The sequence below is a fragment of the Mus caroli genome, unplaced genomic scaffold (genome assembly GCF_978045245.1).
Source record: "Mus caroli unplaced genomic scaffold, Mus_caroli_1 scaffold_2, whole genome shotgun sequence".
Lineage (NCBI taxonomy): Eukaryota > Metazoa > Chordata > Mammalia > Rodentia > Muridae > Mus > Mus caroli.
Window position 1 is genome coordinate 102,848,828 of NW_028227257.1, and position 25,238 is coordinate 102,874,065.

General features: G+C 41.6%; 1 protein-coding gene across 11 annotated transcripts in view; it reads left to right on the forward strand.

Moving 5' to 3' along the window:
* Positions 1-25,238, forward strand: part of Znf385b (zinc finger protein 385B) — a 402,760-nt gene that overhangs the window by 307,062 nt on the left and 70,460 nt on the right. For 9 of the 11 annotated variants that reach the window (XM_029474277.2, XM_085834743.1, XM_029474278.2 and 6 more), the window contains one exon: positions 2,586-2,728. In XM_029474277.2, coding sequence (XP_029330137.1) covers positions 2,586-2,728 — 143 coding nt within the window. Of the gene's footprint in view, positions 1-2,585; positions 2,729-16,841; positions 16,861-22,989; positions 23,159-25,238 lie in introns of those variants that run through there. The other 2 variants (XM_029474270.2, XM_029474275.2) reach the window with 2 other exon arrangements.

Consider the following 25,238-nt stretch of genomic DNA (forward strand, 5'->3'; position numbering starts at 1 on the left):
GAAAGGAAAGGAGAGGAGGGGAGGGGAGGGGAGGGGAGGGGAGGGGAGGGGAGGGGAGGGGAGGGGAGGGAAAGGGAAAGGGAAAGGGAAAGGGAAAGGGAAAGGGAAAGGGAAAGGGAAAGGGAAAGGGAAAGGGAAAGGAAAAGGAAAAGGGAAAGGAAAAGGGAAAGGAAAAGGGAAAGGAAAAAGGAAAGGAAAAAGGAAAGGGAAAAGGAAAGGAAAAAGGAAAGGAAAAAGGAAAGGAAAAAGGAAAGGAAAAAGGAAAGGAAAAAGGAAAGGAAATAGGAAAGGAAAAAGGAAAGGAAAAAGGAAAGGAAAGGAAGTAGCATTCCTTCTATACTCTCAGCTGATTTTCTCCTCTGACTCAGCATCTGTATTTCCTACTGGCTGTGGCTGACCTGAATGGCTGTTATAGTTAAGACTTCTTATGCCCTTCTCTCTCCTCCCTCCCCCTCTTTCTTTCTCTCTCTCATTCCATAAATACACATACACACACATGTATATGTATATATGTGTGTGTATGTATGTATATGTGTGTATATATACATATATGTGTGTGTGTGTATATATATATATATATATATATATATATATATATACACACACACACACACATAATCAACAAGATTGCCAACACTATCCACAGCTGACTAGTAGCATGCCAACAGTTTGTTTTGTTTTGTTGTTGTTGTTTGTTTGTTTGTTTGTTTGTTTTTTTGGTTTGGAAATTCATGACAAGAGCCAGGTATGATTGAGGCTGGAGCTTTAGTGATTTGGGGACACTCTAAGAAGTTGGATACTTAAAGGCCATTCTGGTTTGACCTGGCATGCCTACATCACTGGCATTTAATAGATTTAATAGTTAGGGCATTTTCTGACATTACTCATTTCTCCTTGAAGCAAGTGAGGGATTCTAGGCACTGAAATCCTTGTGCCAGGGGACCTGAGCCCTCCTGGGCTGCTGGTGGGGGAAAGTCTCACCCTCTTAAGAGTACCCGCAAAGTGCCACTGATCCAGGTGCCCACGACCTGATAAATGAACATGCAAAATGTAGGGCCGTTCCCAGTGATGTTCTGCCGTATCACCGAGCCTTGAAAAGGCACGCTACTCTGATGAAAGCCTTCATCTCCAACAAGTGAAGGCAGTCACAAAAGCCATGTTGTCTGGTTCTATTTAAGGGGCGTGTTCTGGACAGATCATTCTGTACATAAACAAAACTGATTATTGGTTGTCAGGAGCTAGAGATGTTGGATGAAATGGGAAAGGGGCTGCTGTTCCATGTAGAGTTTAAGTCATGAAAATGTTCTGAATGTGAAGATGAGGCCCATTTACCACTCTGTGAATGTGCCAAAAGCTAGATTAATACACACACACACACACACACACACACACACACACACACACACACACACACACATATATGCATGCATACATACATACATGGGACTATGTAGGTAGCTTGATAAGGTGCATGCCATGCACTGGTAAGGACTTGAACTTGATCCGCAGCACCCACATGAAAAGTAGCCATGATAGCATTCTCTGGGGGACCACTCTTGTACTCTCAGCTCAGGGGAGGCAGAGGCTGCAGGATCCTCCACTACTGGTGGTTCCCAAGCATAACCAGCCCCGCAAAGCCCCAGTGAAACACGCTGACTCAGAAAACAAAGCGGTGGGTGCTGGAGCAATGACATTTGATGCTGACCTCTGGTCTCTACATGCATGAGTTCACATGAGCATACACATCTACAGAAGTACAAACTCACACACCCACAAAGCGTGCCAGAGCCTGTCTCCCAGAGAGCCAACCAGGCCGGCAAATGTATCTATACCTCATGACTGGTAATGATCAAGAAGAATGTCACCATCATTTGGAACCACCAAGGCCTGCATTAAACCAGCCACCAAAGGAGAGAACCACTAATGTAACCATTCAGGGGACAGGTCCCCAAAGAACACAAGGTGTAAAAATGAAGACACGTGAAGTTCCTGTCCCCAACTCCCCATCTGCAGCCAAACCATACCCTGCCATCTTGTGTTCTCTAGCCATCCCTTATCTCGACTTTCTGTTTCTCCTAGAGTAAGAACAACTTTGTGGTCCTTTTATAAGACGACAGATTGAGTCATAACTGTAGTCAGGAACTGCCAAAGTCCAAGTTTCCTTCCTCATAGAAACCCTGAGAATTATCTCTGATTTGCATAAAACCTACTGCTGGCCATTTATTCCCAATAGCAAAGACAATCGTGAGAGGCCCTTCCTTTATCCTCCAGCAGTTTATGGTTCTGTGGGTTCTCAAAGGTGCCAGGAGGGTTGGATGCCAAGGCATCCCCATTGAGCCAGACCTGCTGGTGGAACCTGGGGACATTGTATTACCTGACCCTGAGGAACCCTTGGCATATGCACAGGGAGGTATTCTGCATGTGTCTCAGTCCATGAAGAGATCCTTTTGGCTGTATTTGCCGGGTGCTTGCTTCTGTGACTCTTGTGTTTGCAGGTCACAGCTCAGCAGCCTTGTGCTGGCACTGGGAGCGTGAGAGGGCAATGGATGTGAGAGATTGAATTTGTTCTCTTTTGTTCTTGGCAGGCAGCGCATGCCACACCACTACCCTTCCTGCCCTCGTGCGCACACCCACCCTGATGATGCAGCCTTCGCTGGATATCAAACCGTTCATGTCTTTTCCAGTGGACAGTAGCTCTGCCGTGGGGCTCTTTCCAAACTTTAACACAGTGAGTAAATGCATTCGTATTTTACTTGTATCTCCGGAATCTCTTTTCTTTCACTGCCTTCCAAGGTAGACCATGGGTGGAGTCTGTTTCCAAAGGGTGGGGTTTAGGCTCTACCATTCAACTATTCTGTGTGAAATGCCTCACTCAGGGAACTTAGACCAAGCGAGCTGTGTGTAGACTTCACTCCTGTCCCCACAGATGACAGTTGCCTGGTACATTGTCTTGTTTAATAAGCTCTACAGCGGCTTCGAACCTCTCATTCCTGAGGCGCTCAGGAACACATTTAGAGACATTGAGCCACACTGACTTTTCCAATTTCTAGTATAAATAAAAAGCAACAACTGTGCGATTCATCTCTCTGGGGGTGCCTTTTTATTTGGGAGATGTTTTAAATAAAGTATGACTTTCATATAAACAGAGTTTATATTTGGGGCAAGGGGCTCTTGTGAGCTATTGACTCTAACTCTGACCAAAAAGAAAGGTACTAATTTTATATCTACATTTCAGTTATCTGTACATTGTGTAGCTATTCCCCATTATACAAACATAATGAATACTAGCCCACCCTGACAAGCGTATTTGCATCTGTCAGACGACTTCCTTTCAGTTGAATGAAAGACATTTCATAGGCGAGCCAAGTAGAGCTGACATCTTTGAACCGCAGGATTCTGGGCAAGTCGGAAACTTCTGCCAGGAGAAAGGTTGAACACTGAGGAGACACCGTGCGTGCATCACATCCACACCAGAGATAAATCCACTCAGTGGAACAGGACGGTGTCTGTGAACAAGGCCATTGTAGATGCTGCCATGATCACAACAAATAATCGTGTTATCACCAGCAGCAGACAGTGTGCTCAGGAAGCACTGCCAAATGTCCCCCCTTTGCAAACTTATCTTCCGCAGAAATGAAAACAGCAAGAGGGTTTTTTCCTCATGGGCTGTAAATAAAATCTGTTGTCAAGCCTTCTGTTGGAGGCCTAGTGCTGAATGGTAAAGTGTCAGACAGCTTGGTGAAGGCTCCGCCTTTGACTTGGCCATGGTTGAATGTTTGTGGTTTCTTTGAGTTTATTTTCTGGCCAAGGCCAATGGGCTCTTTTTTTTGTGGGTTGATTTGGTTTTTGTTTTTAGGCATGAAGCATAGTTTCTAGTCTATAGAAGCACGCAAGTAAGATAAATCCAGCCTGTCTTGGCCAGGTGAATCCATGAGAAATGAGAGGGTGAGACTTACAATGTACCAAGGTATCGAGGCATCTTAGCGAGCTTGAATCCAGCCTGCTGCTGACTCTGCAGTCATTCTAGACATGATGCTGTACTCGGGACCCTGTTGGGGCATCTGTCTTTTGCTCTCCTTGTGTCTGTGCATGGCAGCACAAGGGAGCTGGTGTTGGTGAGCACCCTGAGTGATGAAGCACACTGAAGGGTGTGAGCCTCTGTTTTTACTTTTTAATGCAAGTCTCACACATGACTATTAGCACAAGTAACACAATTTTTTTTTGTTAAATTTGCCCACAGGAATTTATTACAAACATGTTCTGCTTCAAACAAAACCTTGGCACTTCTGGCAAACTGAAAGCTTAATTTCCCTGCCCCCGGGTCACATTCTATTCCCTTACCAGGAATGCGCTGTCAAAGCTGGCATCCGTCCTCCCAGCTCCTTCTCAAAGCTGCACATCTAACAGATACCTGAATGCAGCTGGGTTTTGCAAGTTCAGATATTCAGCAATGTTCTGTGGGTCACTATTGTCAACTTTCGAAATGTCTTACATTCGAAAGAGAGAGCTCCCAGGTGTCCAGGTTAGTTGACACTGTTGGTCTTCCTGTGGGGGTTGCCATCCCCTTCAGCTCCTTCAATCCTTTCCCTAACTCTTCCATAGGGCTCCCTGTTCAATGCTTGGCTGTATCTGCATCTGTCTCAGTCAGCTGCTGGTAGAGCCTCTCAGAGGGCAGCCATGCTAGACTCCTGTCCTTTGTGGTCTGTGTTACATCCCTCAGGGTAATATTTTCTAGTTCCATCCATTTGCCTCAGAAATTCACGATGTCCTTGTTTTAAATAGCTGAATAGTAATCCATTGTGTAAATGACCCACATTTTGTGTGTCCATCCTTTGGTTGAGGGACATCTGAGTTGCTTCTTAGTTTCTGGTTATTACTAATAAAGCTGCTATGAACGTAGTGGAACATGTGTTCTTGTGAAATAGTGGAGCATCTTTTGGGTACAAATGGAATTGGATACTTGTGTCTTCATGTAGAACTATTTCCAGATTTCTGAGGAAACGCCAAACTGATTTCCAGAGTGGTTGTACAAGCTTGCAATCCCACAGCAATGGGGGAGTGTTCCTCTTTTTCCATATCCTCGCCAGCATCTGCTGTCACTTGAGGTTATTTTTGTTTGTTTGTTTGTTTGTTTGTTTTTATCTTAACCATTCTGATTAGTGTAAGGTGGAATCTCCCAGTCTTTTTGATTTGCATTTCCTTGAAAACTAAGGATGCTGGACATTTCTTTAAGTGATTCTTGGTCATTCAAAATTCCTCTGTTGAGCATTCTCTGTTTAGCTCTGTATCCCATTTTTAAACTAGGTTATTTGTGGGGATTTTTTGGAGTCTAACTTCTTGAATTCTTTATATATTTTGGATATTAGCCCTCTATCAAATGTAGAGTTAGTAAATATCTTTAAGCTGCCATTTTTGTCCTATTGACAGTGTCCTTTGCCTTACAGAAGCTTTTCAGTTTCAAGAGGTCCCACTTATCAATTGTTGATCTTAGAGCCTGAGCTTAAAGCTTCATTGGTATTCTTTTTTTTAATACTTTTTATTAGGTATTTTCCTCATTTACATTTCCAATGCTGTCCCAAAAGTCCCCCATACCCTCCCACCCACTCCCCTACCCACCCACTCCCACTTTTTGGCCCTGGCGTTCCCCTGTACTGGGGCATATAAAGTTTGCATGTCCAATGGGCCTCTCTTTACAGTGATGGCCGACTAGGCCATCTTTTGATACATATGCAGCTAGAGTCAAGAGCTCCAGGGTACTGGTTAGTTCATAATGTTGTTGCACCTACAGGGTTGCAGATTCCTTTAGCTCCTTGGGTACTTTCTCTAGCTCCTTCATTGGGGGCCCTGTGATCCATCCAATAGCTGGACTGTCCTTTTTCCAATTGTCTTTTTCCATCCCAGCACCAAACTCACTTAGGAAAATTTCTAGGAGATTTTAAGAACATCTTTGGCCACTTTCCTAGGGAAATGTTTCTATACTGCTACTAATAATTATACACAATTATCATGTATTTGTGATATTTTCTACCCCTTCAGGTAATCAAGCCTCAAAACATTGCCGAGTCAGTGGTTTTCACCCTTATTGTGAAGAGGAGGGGCTGGGACTGGAATTAACAATTTTCTAACTTTGAAACTCATGTTCTGGCTCCTCAGGCCCTTGGCTCTTTAGGCCCGTGTCACCGCCCACCTCATTCACTGGGAACAAAGCCCAATCAGAAATCTTTCTCTGTCTTCGCTGGACACATGCTAGAAAATTTCCTGCTGAATCTTTAAGTAAAAGAGGAAATGACTTTTTCAATATGAAACGCAAACTTCTATAACCAGTTCTGCCAAAGCTGAATGTGTTTGTCCAACAGCTGTCGTAGCTTGTTGGCAAGTTTAAAGAGTTACTACCTACTCTTTCTTTGAGGAAACACGGTGTATTATACGTTAGCTTTCTTCAAACCAATGCTGTTATTAATAAGTTCTGCAAGTGATTAAAAACTTAATCAACTCTTATCTGAAAAGAACCAATTCTATTGCTATACCATGACCACGGATAAATGTTTTGAAAATTCTAAGCTTTGATCCCTTCAAGTTAGTTTTAAATAAGTATATTTGGAGCCTGGAACAATAGCTTTGTGGTTAAGAGCAGTTGCTGCTCCTGCAGAGGACCCAAGTTCAATTCCCAGAACCCACATGAGTTGGTGGCAACTGTCTATAATGCTTGCTCTAGTGACTTCACACACATGTGTATGTACACGCATGTAAATAAACATAAGGTAATTTCTATCGAAAGTCATAGTCAGGCACAGTGGTGCACATTTTTAATCCCAGCACTATGGATACAAAGGCAGTCAGATCTCTGTGAGACCAAAGCCAGCCTGATCTATATAGTGAACTCCAGGCCACCCAGGGCTTGCTACATAGTAATACTGTGCCTCTATAAACAAACAACGAACATTTAAAGTTTTCTCTTTTGTTTATAATAGAGAAGATTACTGCATGCTGAATAAAAGTTAAAAATGAATCAATTCTGTCATAGTCTAAAAAACAGAGGCTCTCAGCCTTCCTAATGCTGCAACCCTTTAATACAGTTTTTCATGTTGTGACCCTCAAACATAAAATTGTTTGCATTGCTACTTCCTAACTGTAATTTTACTACTGCTATGGATCCTAGTGTAAATATCTGATATGAGACCCCTGTGAAAGGGTCGTTTGACCCCCAAAAGAGTCCAGACCCACAGGCTGAGAACCACTGCTCTAAAACAAAACAGGTCCCTGAATGCAGAATTCACACACTGCAGAATCTACGCTTTCCAGCATTCATTTAGAGGTTGGCTTGCCTCACACTCCACAACTGAGAGAATCGTTCTATGCTATATATGATGAATAAGCAGGGGAGTGGAAAGATAAATGATTTAGTGGTTAAGAGCACTCACTACTGTGGTCTCTGAGGGCACCAGACACACATATGGCACATATGCATACATGTAGGTAAATGCTCATACATATTAAAATAGTAAATACATCTTTTCTTAAAAAAAATAACCAAATAGCGTAAGACCCCATCCAGGAAAACTGAGAAGAGCCGAGTAAGGAAACTAACTGGCCGTCGGGAAGGAGGCTGATGGTTTGGCTTCCTGATGGCCACAGACTTGCAAGATCAGCTTCCAGCCTCAGTGGTCAGGCTGCACAGAGGGCTGGCTTGTTCATTTATAAAGAGAAGACCGTGAAAACACAAACATCAATTCTTTTTAAGGTTTTGACCTTCATAGCTAAAACCCAGTAGGCTTTTCTGCCTGGCTACACACTGGTGCTCATTCTGCCACTGCCCTGGCATCCGTGTTTGTCTCTCAGAAGCAGCTTTCTTTTTATCAAGTCTCCTGCATGGGCCCATCCACTGACTTCAGTTTTCTTGCTCGCGCTCGCAGATTGAATCATCTCACCAGCCTGCCTCCAGTCCATTTTTAACCTCTTCCCAGTTTATTAAAATTTTTATTGTGGGGGATTATAAATATATATATTTTTTCCTTCTCTTAACTTCTTCCAAACCCTCACACCTACCCTGTCTGCTCTCCTTCAAACCCATGGCCTCCTTTTTCACTAATGCTTACTACATGCACATGTATATGTGCATATTCACATATCTTCCTAAATGTAACCTGACCTAATCTGAGACTTTCAACCTCCAGGAGCATGAAAGCATGAAGCCTTGTTGTCAAACCATGAAGTCTGTGGTATTTGGCTGTGAGCTCAGAATAGACATGTCCCCAGGTTCCTTCATCATGTGTATTAGTAGATAAAGCCTTCTCGAAGAAGCAGCATTCTGCATATAGGAACAGATGTGTTAGCCTGCCTCTCCAGAGCTCTAACTGTAGTCGAGCTGCCTGGGGACCACAGTCATCCCTCAGTGTCTCTGTGGACTGACAGGTGCTTTATGAGCCTGTTTATATGAAATTCTTCTCAGGTCCTGCTATGTTTCTGCTCCTTTTCCAGGAAACCGCAAGCACAACTGTCGTCTTATTGCAAGAAGCTCAAGACCCTTGGTTTTTAGGGGGGCGGCGGGATCTGATCACACCACTTACTTTGAAATTATTTTTCCCCAAGACATGATCAAATGTGTGGAACAGAATAAAGATGATTTCAGAGTCTATTGTCGCAAGCCACAGTGTGATCGTTGAGTCATGCCTGAGAAGCTATGAGGTCACCAGTGTGATTAGCAAGTCACCTTATCATCCCAGATCCCCTGGCAGCCTGAATCATTCATAGCCTGGAAATATCAACAAGCACTCAGACTTCTCTTTCTTAGAAGAGAAATAATGCATTTATCAGCTGGTGCTGAGAAACAGAAATCAGAAATTAAAATCCTATTCACTTTGCTCTTACTGTGAGCTTGTTACTCAGGTGATGCCATTGAAAGACACCCTGACATCACCTGGGACCTGCTTATAATACTTCCATCTATTGAATAAACTCCTTATTTCTACATTTCTTTTTTTGTACATAGTTCTATTTTGTTCTGGTATAGTGGAATGCTTCAGCTGATATAACCTAAATTGAATCTTTGCTCTTTGGGTCTTATTTTTATACTCTAACAGTGCTTGCTAGCATTAAAAAGTTATATATTTAATATTTCATAGATGCGAGTATGTCTAGCTACACTTATGCCTCATGTTTGCCTAATTAAAAAATGTGGTTGAAATTTTATTTTTGATCATAACTTTAAACTACATTAAAGAGTCTTCCTCTTCTATATGTTCTGAAGTATGTGATGTATATCACATAGATATCATTTATCACTTATGTCATATGATATCATATATCTCATATATATGTCATATATCTCATATATATCATAAATCACACACATTTTGCACACATGTGCACATGCGCACACACACACACATAGGTTTTGTGTAGCTTTGGTTGTTCTGGAACTCTGTCCATAGACCAAGCTGGCCTTGAACTCATAGAGATCCTCCTGGCTCTGCCTCCCACTCCCACCCCAGGAGTGCTGGGATTAAAAGCCTGAACCACACAGGCATTGAGGTGTGTGATACTAAGATACACTGAGATGAAGTCTTCTACAGTTACTCAGAATCACTTGAGAGAGGTAGAAATCATTGCCCACTCTGAATGTGCTAAACCTAGCACATTCATCAGTAGCACTTCTGAGATGATCACACACACACACACACACACACACACACACACACACACACACACACACACGTTTCTAGCAGACCGGGAGGGATGGCTAGAGTGTGTGTGCTGCTCTTGCAGAGAATCTGAGTTCATTTCTCAACACTAACATCAGGAGGCTCGCAAACCTGTCACTCCAGGTTCAGGGACTCCACTGCCCTCTTCTGGCCCCCGGCCAGGCACCTACACTCATGTGCACATATCCACACATAGATATATACATTTAATTAGAAAAAAAAATCTTAAAAACAGAAAACTTTTAAAATGTGATGAGGAGCTAACAAAGTTTTTTTGTACAAGTATTTTGCCACAGGTACATATGTCTAGAAAATATTGCATTCCCACAAAATTTGACCCAGGGGAAAAAAATAGACATGATCACTGGGGAAAAGACACAACTTCACCGTGACAACACACGTAGTTGTTTTTCTGCCCCTCAGACCACAACATGCCATTTTTACTTGTATCCTTTGCCTCACTCAGGAGCCTCAAAACTTGGACTGAAGACCCTATGCTATGGACGTAGAAAGAATGTTTCTGTAAAAGGTGGCTCGGTTTCTTTGCCTTGTCTACGTCATTGAGGAAGGCTCCCACTCACAGCCATTTCCTGCATGTCTGATGCTACATTCGTTGTGCTGAACAGAGGTTAAGTTGACAAATAGTTCCTCCGTCGCTGGCATTCCCCATATGGTCCCTGGAGATTCGGATTAGATTTTTATAGTCCCTGTGATGTGTGGGGAGTCGAGGAAGAGAGTCCTGCAGCTAACCTGCTGTGTGCTCCTCTCCTGCCTCTTGTGTTGCCCTGGTCTCAGCCTCTCGGGCTCTGGGCTGAGTCTTCGGGGCTAGGGTTTCAAGGATTATGTGTACTTGGAGGCGGCACTAGATTTCCCTGGCAAGACAGGTTCTCAGCCTTGGCACCGCCCCAGCTCAGCATTGTTCAAGAGTAGAGTCACCTTGGAAAGAGTGTCTACATCGGACCATCTTCTTTAGACCTTCATCTTATTCTCAACTCAGACTTTCGGTATATTCTTAGTTATTCTTATAATTAGGAAAAGAAAACACCTCTCGCCTTGCTCTTTTAAAACATATATTTTATTAATTTAGGAATTTTATAAATGTATTTTCATTGTATTTGTCCTGCTCCTCCCCTAACTCCTTCTGTAGCCATCCCCACTCCAAGTTTCTGTCGCTTTTGTTTTGTGGTACACACACACACACACACACACACACACACACACACACATATATATATATATATATATATATATATATATATATATATATATATATGTATATGTATATATGTCCAGTTTGTGCTGTTCATATAATTCAGGATGTGGGGCCATCCACTGGAGCATGAACCGTGTACAAGGAGCCAGTTAAAGAAAAATTGTCCCTTTCTTTTCTAGAAGCCGTTAACTGTTTGTAGCACCTCAGTTATGGGTGTGGGCTCCAGAATCCCTTCCACCTTCATGCTAGAATGTGTGTTCCCTTGATCATGTGCCTGTCGTATGTACACACAGCCACAGCTGTTGTGGGTCCATGAGTACAGAGGTCCTGTCATGTCCAAAAGGTAGCTTTCTAGGCACCTCTGCCATAGTCCCTGAGCCTTGCAGCAGGCAGCAGGGTGGGAGCAGGGGAGAGAGTTGGAAATGAATGTCCTATTTGTGGCTGAGCCCTCCATCGACATGTACTGCCTGAACTTTGACTTGTTGTGAGCCTGTGCATTAACCATGGTCCACTGCACTAAGAAACTTCTCTGATGAGATCTAAGAGGTGCACCGACCTATGAGTGTAGCAATCCAGGGTTAGAGAGCATATGGATACTTTTGTCCACTTAGCGGAATAATAGTCCCCAACCAAGAATTAAATTCACAAGAACCAAGGTGCTTTGTAGCTTTAATTTTCTCAAACCCTATTTCGTAATGATGGTTCTTAAACACAGTTCTTGGCTAGTTTTGTAGCATTTCCTCCTGTAATTTAAATGTACACTTACATGAATCCCTGCTGTGAAGCAGGCCTTAAATCCAACCAGAAACTGCTCAGCTACCGCCATAGTCCAGCCTGCTCTTAGCTGGTCTCAGTCACAGAGACTTTGTGTGCCTGGGATAGAGTGGGAAAGCTCAGTAAGAAAGTGGAGAAATACTGATACCTAAAACAGTACCTCCACAGCCCAGGAAAGGCTTTCTAAGCCAGATGCTCAGTGATTGGTTGTGGTGGCTCCCAAAGATCTGGGGAGCCCATGTAGTGACATGGTTTTGGTTGTTGCTTGTTTGTTGCTTTTTCTTGTTCTTCTTTTTCTGTCCTTTCCTCCTCCTTGATTCTGGCGCTCAGAATTAAGCATTGCGTCTCTTTGCAGATGAGCAGCACGCTGTGGAAGATTCCAGGCTCTTTGCTTTTATGGCTGCGTTGAGGGTGCTAAAGATGAATTGGAGAGCTATTTAGCAATCTGTGGAGTTAAAACACATCTGCGAGCTTAGTAGGAATCTTGGGAAAAGACTTTTTCACAAATTGAGCTTTCACTGTATGTAGGGTTTTTTTTTATAACTTCCTCTTTTATGTTCAGATGCTTGAAACAAAATGACAAATAACCTATGTTATATGGAACTCAGGATCACGGGACATTGGTGTGTTTCAGAGATACCCGACAGTTAATTGTTCAAGTGTGCTCGTCTATGAAATAGGCTACCTATGTCACTGATTGAGCCCTTTGTGGATCAGAAGATTGAAAGACAGAACTGAGATCCTTGTGTCTTCCAATAGAGTGGGCTAGACCTGAAAAGAATGAGATAAGCAAGGGCTAGCCTCCACGCTCACCTGAGCTGGGCTGACATGTACACTCTTCACAGTGTTTTTCACATGGGGCAGAAATCTAAGTGCCTAACAAATCCCCCCAAAGTCAAACAGAGCATCCTCGCTTGCACACACAGTATTCAGAAGGCAGGTTTGTCTTGTCGGTCCCAACCTTCTCTCTCTCTCTCTCTCTCTCTCTCTCTCTCTCTCTCTCTCTCTCTCTCTCTTTCTCTCTCTCTCTTGGTTTTTTTCGAGACAGAGTTTCTCTGTAGAGCCCTGGCTGTCCTGGAACTCACTCTGTAGACCAGGTTGGCCTCGGACTCAGAAATCCCCCTGCCTCTGCCTTCCAAGTTGCTGGGATTAAAGGTGTGAGCCACCACCTCCCAGCCACCAACCTGCTCTCTAGTAAGCAGATACTAGAGCCAAGTGAAGCTCTAAGATGCACTTCTCCCAAAAGGAGAGGAAGCTATCAGACAGTGAAATGATGGACAATCACTGATGTATGTCCTTTAAAAGGTTAACTAGTCGTTAATTTATTATAGTCTACCTCTTGGAGAAGCAATCTTTGACCTGAGGAGTGACTCCACATGACTGTATCCATAGGAAGGCAGGAGTCCAGGTCACGAAGGCCTGGAAGGCTAGGTCTATGTGGGAGCAAGGAGGGAGAACACTCTGCTCCTTTCCAAGCAGAACATGGAAGAGAGATTGAGAAGGTCAGAGTGTGCCATTTTCTCTAACTTAAAAATAGACATGATTTAACTTTGGTACCTGGTATCTGTCTAGAAATCTGTCCATTTCATCCAGATTTTCCAGTTTTGTTGTTTATAGGCTTTTGTAGTAGGATCTGGTGATGTTTTCGATTTCCTTTGCTTATATTGTTATGTCTCCCTTTTCATTTCTGATTTTGTTAATTAGAATACTGTCCCTGTGCCCTCTAGTTAGTCTGGCTGAGGGTTTATCTATCTTGTTGATTTTCTCAAAGAACCAGTTCCTGGTTTGGTTGATTCTTTGTATAGTTCTTTTTGTTTCCACTTGGTTGATTTCAGCCCTGAGTTTGATTATTTCCTGCAGTATACTGCTCTTGGGTGAATTTGCTTCCTTTTGTTCTAGAGCATTTATGTGTTCTGTCAAACTGCTCGTGTATGCTCTCTCCAGTTTCTTTTAGGAAGTACCAACGTTATATCATGATCAGATTAACTATCTAAATAGTCCCATATCGCCTAAAGAAATAGAAGCAGTCATTAATAGTCTCCCTACCAAAAAAAGCCAAGGACCAGATGGGTTTACTGCAGAGTTCTATCAGACCTTCAAAGAAGACCTAATTCCAATTCTCCTCAAACTATTCCACAAAATAGTAACAGAAGGTACTCTACACAACTCATTCTATGAAACCACAATTACTCTGATACCTAAACCACATAAAGACCCAATAAAGAAATAGAACTTCAGACCAATTTCCATTATGAATATCAATGCAAAAGTACTCAATAAAATTCTCACTAACCAAATCCAAGAACACATCAAAATGATCATCTATCATTATCAGGTAGGCTTCATCCCAGGGATGCAGGGATGGTCTAATATACGGAAATCCATCAACGTAATCCACTATATAAACAAACTCAAAGACAAAAACCACACGATCAACCCATTAGATGCTGAGAAAGCATTTGACAAAATTCAACACCCATTCATGATAAGTCTTGGGAAGATCAGGAATTCAAGCCCATATCTAAACATAGTAAGAGCAATATACAGCAAACCATTGCCCAACATCAAACTAATTGGAGAGAAATTTGAAGCAATCCCACTAAAATCAGGGACTAGACAAGGCTGCCCACTTCCTCCCTACCTATTCAATATAGTACTTGAAGTCCTAGCCAGAGCAATTAGACAACAAAAGAAGATCTAGGGGATACAATTTGGATAGGAATATCACAAAATATCACTATTTGCAGATGATATGATAGTATATATAAGTAACCCTAAAAATTCCACCAGAGAACTCCTAAACCTGATAAACAACTTCAGTGCAGTAGCTGGATATAAAATTAATTCAAACAAATCAGTGGCCTTTCTCTACACAAAGGATAAACAGGCTGAGAAAGAAATTAGGGAAACAACACCCTTCACAATAGTCACAAATAATATAAAATACCTTGGTGTGACTCTAACTAAGGAAGTAAAAGATCTATATGATAAGAACTTCAAGTCTCTGAAGAAAGAAATCAAAGAAGATCTCAGAAGATGGAAAGATCTCCCATGCTCAAGGATTGGCAGGACTAATATAGTAAAAATGGCAATCTTGCCAAAAGCAATCTAAAGATTCAATGTAATCCCCATCAAAATTCCAACTCAAATATTCACAGAGTTAGAAAGGCCAATTTGTAAATTCATCTGGAATAACAAAAAGCCTAGTACAGCAAAAACTATTCTCAACAATAAAAGAACCTCTGGTGGAATCACCATCCCTGACCTCAAGCTGTACTACAGAGCAATTGTGATAAAAAAAAAAAATACATGGTACTGATACAGCGACAGACGGGTAGATCAGTGGAATAGAAATGAAGACCCAGAAATGAACCCACACACCTATGGTCACTTGATCTTTGACAAAGGACTAAAACCATCCAGTGGAAAGAAGACAGCATTTTCAACAAATGGTGCTGGCTCCACTGGCAGTTAGCATGTAGAAGAATGCAAATTGATCCATTCTTGTCTCCTTGTACTAAGCTCAAGTCTAAGTGGATCAAGGAACTCCAAGACACTGAAACTTATAGAGGAGAAAGTGGGGAAGAGCCTCGAAGATATAGGCACAGGGGAAATTTTTCTGAACAGACCATCAATAGCTTGTGCTGTAAGACCAAGAATCAACAAATGGGACCTCATAAAATTACAAAGCTTCTGTAAGGCAAAGGACACTGTCAATAAGACAAAAAGGCCACCAACAGATTCGGAAAAGATCTTTACCTATCCTAAATCAGATAGGGGACTAATATACAATATATATAAAGAACTCAAGAAGGTGGACTCCAGAAAATCAAATAACCCCATTAAAAATGGGGCTCAGAGCTAAACAAAGAATTCTCACCTGAGGAATACTGAATGGCTGAGAAGCACCTGAAGAAATGTTCAACATCCTTAATCATCAGGGAAATGCAAATCAAAACAACCCTGAGATTCTACCTCACACCAGCCAGAATGGCTAAGATCAAAAATTCAGGTGACAGCAGATGCTGGCGAGGATGTGGAGAAAGAGGAACACTCCTCCATTACTGGTGGGATTGCAAGCTGGTACAACCACTCTGGAAATCAGTTTGAAGAAGAAAACATCTAATTAAAAAAAATTCACATACATTTAAAAAAAAAGGAAAGAAAAACTAGACATGATAGTACCTTCCTATCCAAATCATTATATAATGAAAATTTTTGTTGATTATATTCATAGAGAACTGAGTATTGTTGAGTATTTAGGAAATTTCTAGAGTTCATTAAATTTGGTTTTTCTTTTGGTGGAGAGCAAAGTGCTGTGTAAACATATCCCAATAATATTTTGAATAATTTAAGATACTTTTACATATTAGATCCTTACAAAGTGAGTCAACATGGCAATGCAGTATTCTTACAAATACTCATAATTTATATTCATATATCAATCCCTTTGATCCCTTTAACTGCAGTGAATAAATAATGTTCACCACTGGAGCTGACTTTCTGCATCAGAGAAACCCTAATTATCATAGATACCAATTGTATGCATGTGGTCAAGAACATGAGCTTATGACATGAAGGCTCTAGTTTACAGATGTGTGCCTGGTTTCATGGTATGTTCAGTTGAATGAGATGAAGGCAGACCAGATTTACAGACCAGAATCGCCTGACTTCCTTCAAGCACTAAAGATGATCACGAGTGAATTCAGGAAAGCTGGCGAGAGGATCTTTTCAGTGGAGCTTAGGGAGAAAAACATACAATGAATTTGATTGTACTCTGTCTTTACCATTACTTGGGAAGTTGAGAACTGTTTACCTGTGAGACTTTGTCATTGATCCCTAAGATGATGGTGTTTACAGTTATAATTTAAAAATGATTTTGGAACCTTTGGTTCACATTGTTCATTAGTCAAACCACAACTAGGCCAATGGCCACTTAAGAAGTGATTTAACTGAGTCCCGAAACAGTCAACCTACCAGGTGATCCTTCACGTACTGATAATGAACTTTTATTCCGAGGACTCCCTCAGCCCTCTGCTGTTTCCTAACACGCCTCCCTCTCCTGCTTCCCTTCCCCAGATACATTCTTTCCTGAATGTAAATCACTTCACCCAAACTCTGAGTAATTACAACTCACTGGGTTCCATCTTAAGTATGATACAGACTTTTAGGGTAAGTACATGTACATAACAATTTTTTTCCTCAGAATAAAAATATCTGCGCAAATAAAAATTTATCAGCGAAATATGTACTAGCCATAGCTAGTAGGAGCAGCAGAAAAATGCATCAGTCTTTGGACTTTTGTAAGTTAAAACTGATATTTTTTTTAATCAGTTATTTCAAAAACGAAACTTTTTAGAAAGACAGTATGTACCACACAGCTGATGAGTCCCGGTGCAATCAGACGCTCCATTGTCTTCGGAGAGAGCAGCCGTCTCTCAGGCCTGGCCCCCATAATGGATGACTAGCTCTCGTGACCCCCAGATGTGGAGTTCTTTGAAGCTACACGTCTGGGGAACAGTCCTTTTGTTACGGTGCAAGAGCAATATCAGAATTTCCTGGGAGTGGGTCATCACAGGAAATTATCAGCAATTCATAGACTTTCCTTTTTGCGTTCACTTCAGCCTCAAGGGTAATCACAAAAGATTATAGTCTCCATTTCAGCTTTCACATCTCTGAAATATTCTTCTCTGCTGAGAACATGATTGATTCCCAGAGGACAGCTTTTAACCCTCGCTTTAGGAGGGCTGGTCAATCTCAAGTATTTTGATAACTGCCAGTCATTGAGATTGTGGATGGTTTTGTTGTTTGGGAGGGACTTGGTGATTCCCTAACAATTATACAAAATGTTTTCAATGAAGCAAGTTGTATTACCAGGTACAGGTATTTGACCAATTGTAGTAAACATGTTAGACGTGATGGGAGAGGCATAATGGTCCATAAAATTGTCAGGCAGATGTCATGAGGACCGAAGGACCAAGCATCCTGAAAGAACTAATTTCAGAAAATGAAAAAAAAATATATAGGACCATTTCTGAAAATCTTCCTACTGCCTGGGCACATTCTAAATACCCTTTTGCTCAAAATGGTAAGTCTTTGTTTTGGTTTGCTTTATTTTACTACCTGTGTAGCCCAGGCTAACCTTGAACTCATGACACTCACCCTTCCTCTACCACCCAAGTGTTGGGATCACAGGCATGTGCCACCTTGCCCCAACTGAAATAAGTCTTTTATTATTGAGAGACACTTGCTGTGTTTCCTGACAACTTAGCACGCTGTCCATGTAGTGTTTTCTTTCTTTCTTTAATTGTTGTCTACGTGTAGTAATCCGCAGGGTGTGTACCCATTCGGTGTGGACACCAGACACAGGTGTGTGTGTCTTTGGAACGGGGTCTCAAACTGACCCTGCTGCTTGTCAACTAGCCAGCTAGCTAGCCAGCTCGTCAGATCTTCCTGTCGGTCCCTACTCAGTGCTGTGGTTACTGGGACATTCCACCATACATTGTTATTTTACAAGAGGGTTAGGGGTCTGAACTCATTAGTCACTGAGCCACCTTCCAAGCCCATCTCTATTTTTTGTTTGTTTGTTTTTTTAATTTTTATTAGAAAATGCTGATGCCCTGTCTGTGTGAGCTAACTAGATGGATTGGTGACTTTGTTCCTTGGAGTCACTCTCCCCTATTTTGTGGTGGCTCTATTAGAAAGAAGACTTCATGTGTATCTGAAGGAAGTTTGGATAATAAATTTTCTTTTCCTGGAAATAACCATATTCTCTTACAAACTTAAGAAGATGAAGACGGTTCTATTTAAAACTACTTTTGGATTGAACTACTTGCCTCTTTGCATTCATGTAAAATAATTTCAAGTCAAATGAACAAATTTTGAATGTCAGGCTATACAATTAACAAAGCTTTATTCAATAAAGCAATTATCACTGCTGCAAGCAAAGTGGGGCATTTTTATCACAGCTCTTTATTTTCCTTTACAACCATTGTATATTTTTATAACACAAATGGAAAAACAAACTTGAACCAGAGGTGTTTTCTATTGAGCTGAGGTGGTGAGTGCATGCAGACTCACCACACAAAGGGATAATGGGAACGGGAAAACACAATAGGAAATAGTTTTGATAGCCCATGTCCATAAAACCACTCAGAGATTATTTGGCAATTGGAATCCTAAGTCATTCCATTTGACAAGGTGAGGCTGCAAGGAGCTACAGGAGAGTCAGTTCTGAGGGTGCGCCTCCTTTGTTCGCCATCAGAGAAAGGAGCAAGCGAGATTAAAGTAAATGCCCAGGGTACTCCAGGACCAGTGGCTTCTGATGGCCCACCAGAAGAAATTGAAGATGAGATGTCGGACCCAGGCTTGTGTGATGAACGCTTGGTCCTCAACTGGTGACATGGTTTTGAGAAGTTCTTGAGACTTTAGCAAGTATAGGTCCTGATTGGAGAAGGTCACAGGGAAGAGGGTGTTGATGGTCCTACCTCGTCTTTAGTCACATCCCCTCTACTTCCTGCCCTCTGGAGTGCATGTAGCGCTCAGTGTGTTGTCTTATTATCATTTTGGCTTTGTTTTTGATCTAAGATCCACCAAGAGGAAGGATTAAATAAAAAATAAATAAAATTTAACTGACATCTTAGTTTTTGTCAGCTCGATCTTGCTACAGTAGTATTTGTTCTTAGTGGAAAAGGTTTGCTCAGGTCACTAAATTCTCAAAATATATATATTTTTTTCTTTTTCAAGTTAAAAATCATACTGGCTTTCACCAAGTCTGGTCTACCTGCTTCAACTAGAATCCCCCTTTCGTTGTGTTGTTGCATTGAATTTTCAGTTAGGATTCTCTTTAGACGGGGGAATTCTAGGCATGCCGGGTGTGGTGGTGATGGCTTTGGTCCCAGCATTGCACTTAGGAGGCAAAGGCTGAATTGCGTATTTCTTGAGTTGAAGGCCAGCTTGGTCTACAAAGCAAGTTCTAGACTAGACAGAGCCCCACAGTCACGTGAATAGTCGTGGAGATTTTACCACTACACAAGAGCCTGCTCTGAGGACTGAACTTCAACTCCAGCTCTGTTGACAACTCCAGATCTGTTGTGTGCGGAGCCTTGACACACCTCTGTTGCCACCTTCTTAGTGTGAGGGTGAGCAGCAAGCCACTGGTTGCACAGAGGGAAATGCTTCTGAATTTAAAATGAAGAATCTATCAAACAGACCTGTGGTTCAGTCTTTGTATTTGATCCTGCCTAGAGGAGTTCTCTCTTTGTCTTCTCTCCTCTCACTCTGCATTACCAATCAGATTTCTCCCAGTGCTGTGCTGTATACATTGAGTTTTGAGCAGTGTTCCAACTAGTTTAGGCAAAACATTTTGTTTTGTTTTGTTTTGTTTTGTTTGAAAGGATGTTATTTAATGTACTCTGTTGATCCATAGGCGTATTGATTTTTAAATCAGGAGTGACTGCCTCCCTGGTCTCTCAGAAAGCTCTTGTAATGTTTCCTTAACCCTTATACAGAAAGCAGCAAACATCTTCACTTCAGCAAAGAATTTGGAGGTCTTGCACCAGTCGTACTTAAACCACCTCTGCCAGCGTCCTTGCATAGAATCAGGTGACATGCATACAAGTTTAACCTCCTTAAAAATAATAAGGAATTCTATTTTTAACTAATATTCCTCAGACTTATTTTGGGGTGTTGAATTGTCTGTTATGGAAATTAATAGGTATATTTGGGAGCTGCTTTCAAGTGTTGATTTTTGAAAGAAAAGCCCAACCTTCTTTGAGCCTGGTGGATGGCTCAGCAAGATGCAAGCACAAGGCCCTGAGTGATCTCTGTCTTCCTACACCCACCTAAAGGAATAGGAATAGCTGTGTATGTGCCTGTGACCCCAGTGTGGGGGCCTGAAAACAGGTGGTTCTTGGGAGTTCAGTGGCCAGCCAAACTAGTGATAATCGAGCATCTGATTTGGTAAAGAAACCTTTACTGTCTTGAGGAAATAACAGGGTATCAGGACAGAGCAGGGCACTTGATGTTCTTTTATATGCATGTACAGAAAAGGAGGGAAGGAGGGAGGGGGAGGTAGGGAAGGAAGGAGGGAGAGAGAATAAAAGCCAGTTTTCAAGATTATCTTCTATCTAGCCTGTCTTCCCAACATTAGGCTAGCTCTCTTTAAATATGTTACAGAGCAGTCACTCTCATAACCGGCCCTCAAATGAAAAGTCTCTTCCGTCTGAGTTCCTGAAATTATATATATTGTTTTGTTTTATTTCACCCCAAGGAGACCACATACTAGACAGGGCAGGAGACAGTCTGTTTATTTCACATTCTCTTGGTGAGAGCAGTTCCTGTTGTCATTACTCTGAACAGCGAACTGTGACAACGTCGTAGGTATTTTATTTGTGTCATACAGTTCACTCTCAACCGTGTATTTCTAAAATGTTAATATATTTTATTGAGAGAAATATAACTTAATACTTTGAAGAAAGTGACTTCTCTGGGGATAAGAAAATATTAATCTTCTTTCCCCCTATTTTATTTCTCATGTGGAGCTATTAAATTTTGCAATAGAGGTAAATTCTCATTAGTTTATTCACTGATCCCAAATAAGTTTCATCTCCTTTACAGATTCTTTAATTTTTCTCATTTCTTTCAAAAGCCTACCATAGCAATATGATAGGAAGTATTGTTACAGTGTCTTTGTAGATGAGCACAGATCTCTTCAATTCAGTGGTTATAATTTGACCAAAAATTATTTTAATTATAGGAACACTGTGAGTAAAGTAAAAAAACCTCTCTAGAATGTTCTTTGTATCCTGGTTGGAAAAACACTTTCTTTCACATCTCAACATTGACGTGTTTAAGAACAGGGGAGGGGAAAACAGAAGTTCTCTCTGGAGCTCAACTCAATACCTCATGGAATCAACCAGTCAGATGGCTTTGTATGCACACATTTACCCTGAATTGTGAATCCTGTGCCACAGAACTCAGTTCTTTAGTTTGGCTCTCTAGCATTTGCATAAGATCATCACTATCCAGGTAGCGCTGGCTGTGAGTGTAAGTGGCCCCTGTATCTTCTCAGGAATAAGTCGACCATCTCTTTGTTTAAACTGAACTCTATAAAAGCTCACTGATAATGGCATTTTGAATTACACAGCAGCATATGTACAACTGTGAATCATCTCTCCTGATCTCTTTGTAACATGGGAAATCACCAGGCATGTGGGCAGCCAAGAAAAAATAACATTTTATATATGTAGTGACAATATTTGCTACATACAAGTATCTGCTGTCAGATTAGACAGTTCATATCAGTGAGAGGCACATGGCTAACGATATGACATCTTCCAGTGGAAAAAAAAGAGCAACAAATCTGCCTGAAAGTGAATCTTAGAAATATTCTTTCTATCCAGTGCAGCTTAAAAATGGCCTGTTGAGCTGGACATTGTGACTCACACCTACAATGCAGCACATGGGGCTCAGGTCAGGGCTTTGCCATGAGTTCAAAGCTAATCTCAGTTGCACAGTGAGTACCAGACTAGCCTGCACTACAGAGTGAGACCCTGTTCAATAAATAAATATAAAATGGGGGAAGGAGAGAAAGAGGAAAGAGAGAGCAATTAATGACATCCTGATATACATATATGTGATATATATAATTATATATCATATATCACATATGCATTTTTATGTATGTGTACATAGATATCACATGCAGTGTGTGTATGAATGCACACACATACTTAGATCAGTACCTTTTGTTCACCGATCATCAGAGACGTTCCCTCCAGTAGCAGATGCACCAAATACAGAGACCCACAGCCATGCATTATGGAGAGGGTGAGAAACCTTGGAACTCTCAGCCCTAAAAGGGATGTCTCTGTCAAATCCCTCTTTGCAAGGCTCAGGGAGCCCTGCTGAAGAGGAGTTGGGAAGAGTGTAAGAGGCAGAGGGGATAGAGGACAGCCAGAAAACAAGGCCTTCTAAATCAACATGATCAAAGCTCAGATGAACTCACAGAGAGAGAGAGAGAGAGGCAGCAAGCACAGGTCTGCACCAGGTCTTCTGCATGTATGTTATAGCTCTAGTTTGGTGTTTTTAATGGAATTCCTGAGTGTGGATGAGTGGGTTTCTGATTCTTGTGCCTTCTCTTGGTCCCCTTTCCTTCTATTTGTTGGTCTTGTCAACTCCAGTGTGTTTTTGCTTTATCTTACTATATTTTATTTTGTTTAAAAAAAAAACTTTAACCTTTAAGAATCCTAACACCTAAAAAATTTAGTTTAAGAATATTCTGTATGGAATTCTAGAAAAACTACCAGAAAATGCAGGCTAGTCGTCTTGACAAAAATTATTCTTCAAAATAGATAAAGACTATTTTTTTCCTTATGCCAAGCCATCTTTGTCCGTGGACTTGTGCCTGTTGGCTCTCAGAGCCCCTACCCATACAGAACTGAGGAAGAGACCAGGCCATCTAAAGGAGGTGATTTGCTTCTTGACACTTTCGTCCTCATATGTAATGAATTTTAGCCATTTTTACCCATCACCCCCTCTTGTGTCCTCTCCCCCACTGACACATGTGTTCCCAAGAAACTCTTCTTGGACTTTCATGTCTCTTTTTTTTTTTAAGTAACTTGAGAGGGATATTGCTCTTCAATAATGCAGCCATTACTTTTAAATGTGTCATTTCATGAATATTTGAAATGTAATGAGACTCTTTTGTCACATATTTTCCCCCTAAGTCTGCTCCTGAGAAAGAAAGGGATGAAAAGGAATGGTTATTCTTTGTGTACTACAGTAATTTGATAATGTCACAGTTAAAAGGCTGATGCTTAGCCAAACTTCCAGAAGGCCCTAAACCGCAGGCTTTAGTAACTGAAGTCCTCTTTGTTGTAGTAAAAAGAAGGCAGGTGCAAGAGATGACTGCCCTGCTAACTAGTAATCCCTTAAGTATTTTTAGAGTGTTTGTCTATGTGCTGTCTGAACAGCTATGATTCAGAAAGAGGGCAGAAAATCCTGAGTTTTATATGGTTTTCCAAAAGTTACTCAATAAAAAAAAGTGGGGGAGGGTATATTAAGAGCAGACAGAATCAAGAAGAGAAAAGTCTTTCTCTTCTTTCTGGAGACACTTGCATGGGTAGCTGCCTCTTGGATTCTGGCTCTAGATTCATGCTGTGCCATGGTGTTGCGTGGTCCCATTGCCCTCTGCACTGTCCCTCCACTAGGGTAAGTGTGGAGAGAGAGCCCTGCTGAAGCTTGACGCCTGACTCCAGAACTTGAGAACATAGGGTGGTCAGTGATGGTCTTTCTCAGAGTCCTGGGTTCTTCTTCTGTGTGGCAGAAAATCCTAAGTGATCCACTTCACCTCCTGGTGAAGGGTACTGAGCTCAAGCTCCGAGTGCCCTAGGTAGAGTAAGTCTCCAAGAACTCAGCAGCGCTTCCGATGTTGTCACCATTACTAGGCAGCTAGGGGAAGGAATGACAAAGCCAATAGCCATGCAAGGCAACACTGCTGTCACGCACTGAGAGGAGGCTCCTGGATACCAGCAGGATGAGAAGAGCAGAGAGGGAGCACAGAGCCTAGGGTTGGAAGGGCCATGCAACACAGACCGCTTTTTCTGTCTGTCTTTCTTTCCCATATCTTCTTATTTTTGCTTAATGGTGACCTTCACCCTCCAGATTCCAATTAAATATGTTGTACCATCTCACGTTTCAACTTTAAAATCATGTTCTCTCTCATCTTTGACTATTTCTCCATGCAGACAGGAACATTATCTGAACCACACTAGAACTCCAGAAATGTTTAGTGGGTGGAATATACATATACATACACATTACACATACACATATATCACACACATATATCACACATACACACACATACACTGAACCCCTGGCTTCTAATTTTATTTGATAACAATAGACATACCGAATTGTGTAGGTAATTTGTGCTCACCAAATGGTTTTAGGGACATTACCAAAAATCCATGATTGGTTTAAAGATGCAATTGCCTTAAGAACAGCATGGGTAAAAGAAAGCCCCCTATAATTCTTGAACAATATCTCCTACTTAACAGGGTGGTAGCACCCAGGCTCTCCCTAGTCTCAGCCTTCCTCCATAGCTAAATTGTTTAAAGACATCGGATAAAACCTCAGGTTCAGCCTCTTCAAAAGTATTGGGATGACTGAACAAACGTCTGATTCTATTGAAATTCCACCTAGAGAACCATCTCATGTCTAAAGTATGGCCCAGCCCTTGATCACTGCCCTGGAGACCCTGCCTATCCGTAGCGGAAAGTGACCGCAGTTCAGCCTGTGCTACCTCTCTGTCTGGGTCCCTCCACGGCCACCGGTTTCCATGTGATTGCTTAGCCCGTGCAGTTGCAAATTACTTTTTGCTATACTCAAGGAAAGTAATGGTCTTTAAAAAATATTCGTATAGGTTTGTGGGCCTCATGATCTTGATGAATATACCAAAGGGATGTTTGTTCTCATTTTGATGCTGAAAATGCAATAGACAGGTGATGGGGCCAGCTTCATTACTTCGGCTTATAGCACAGCAA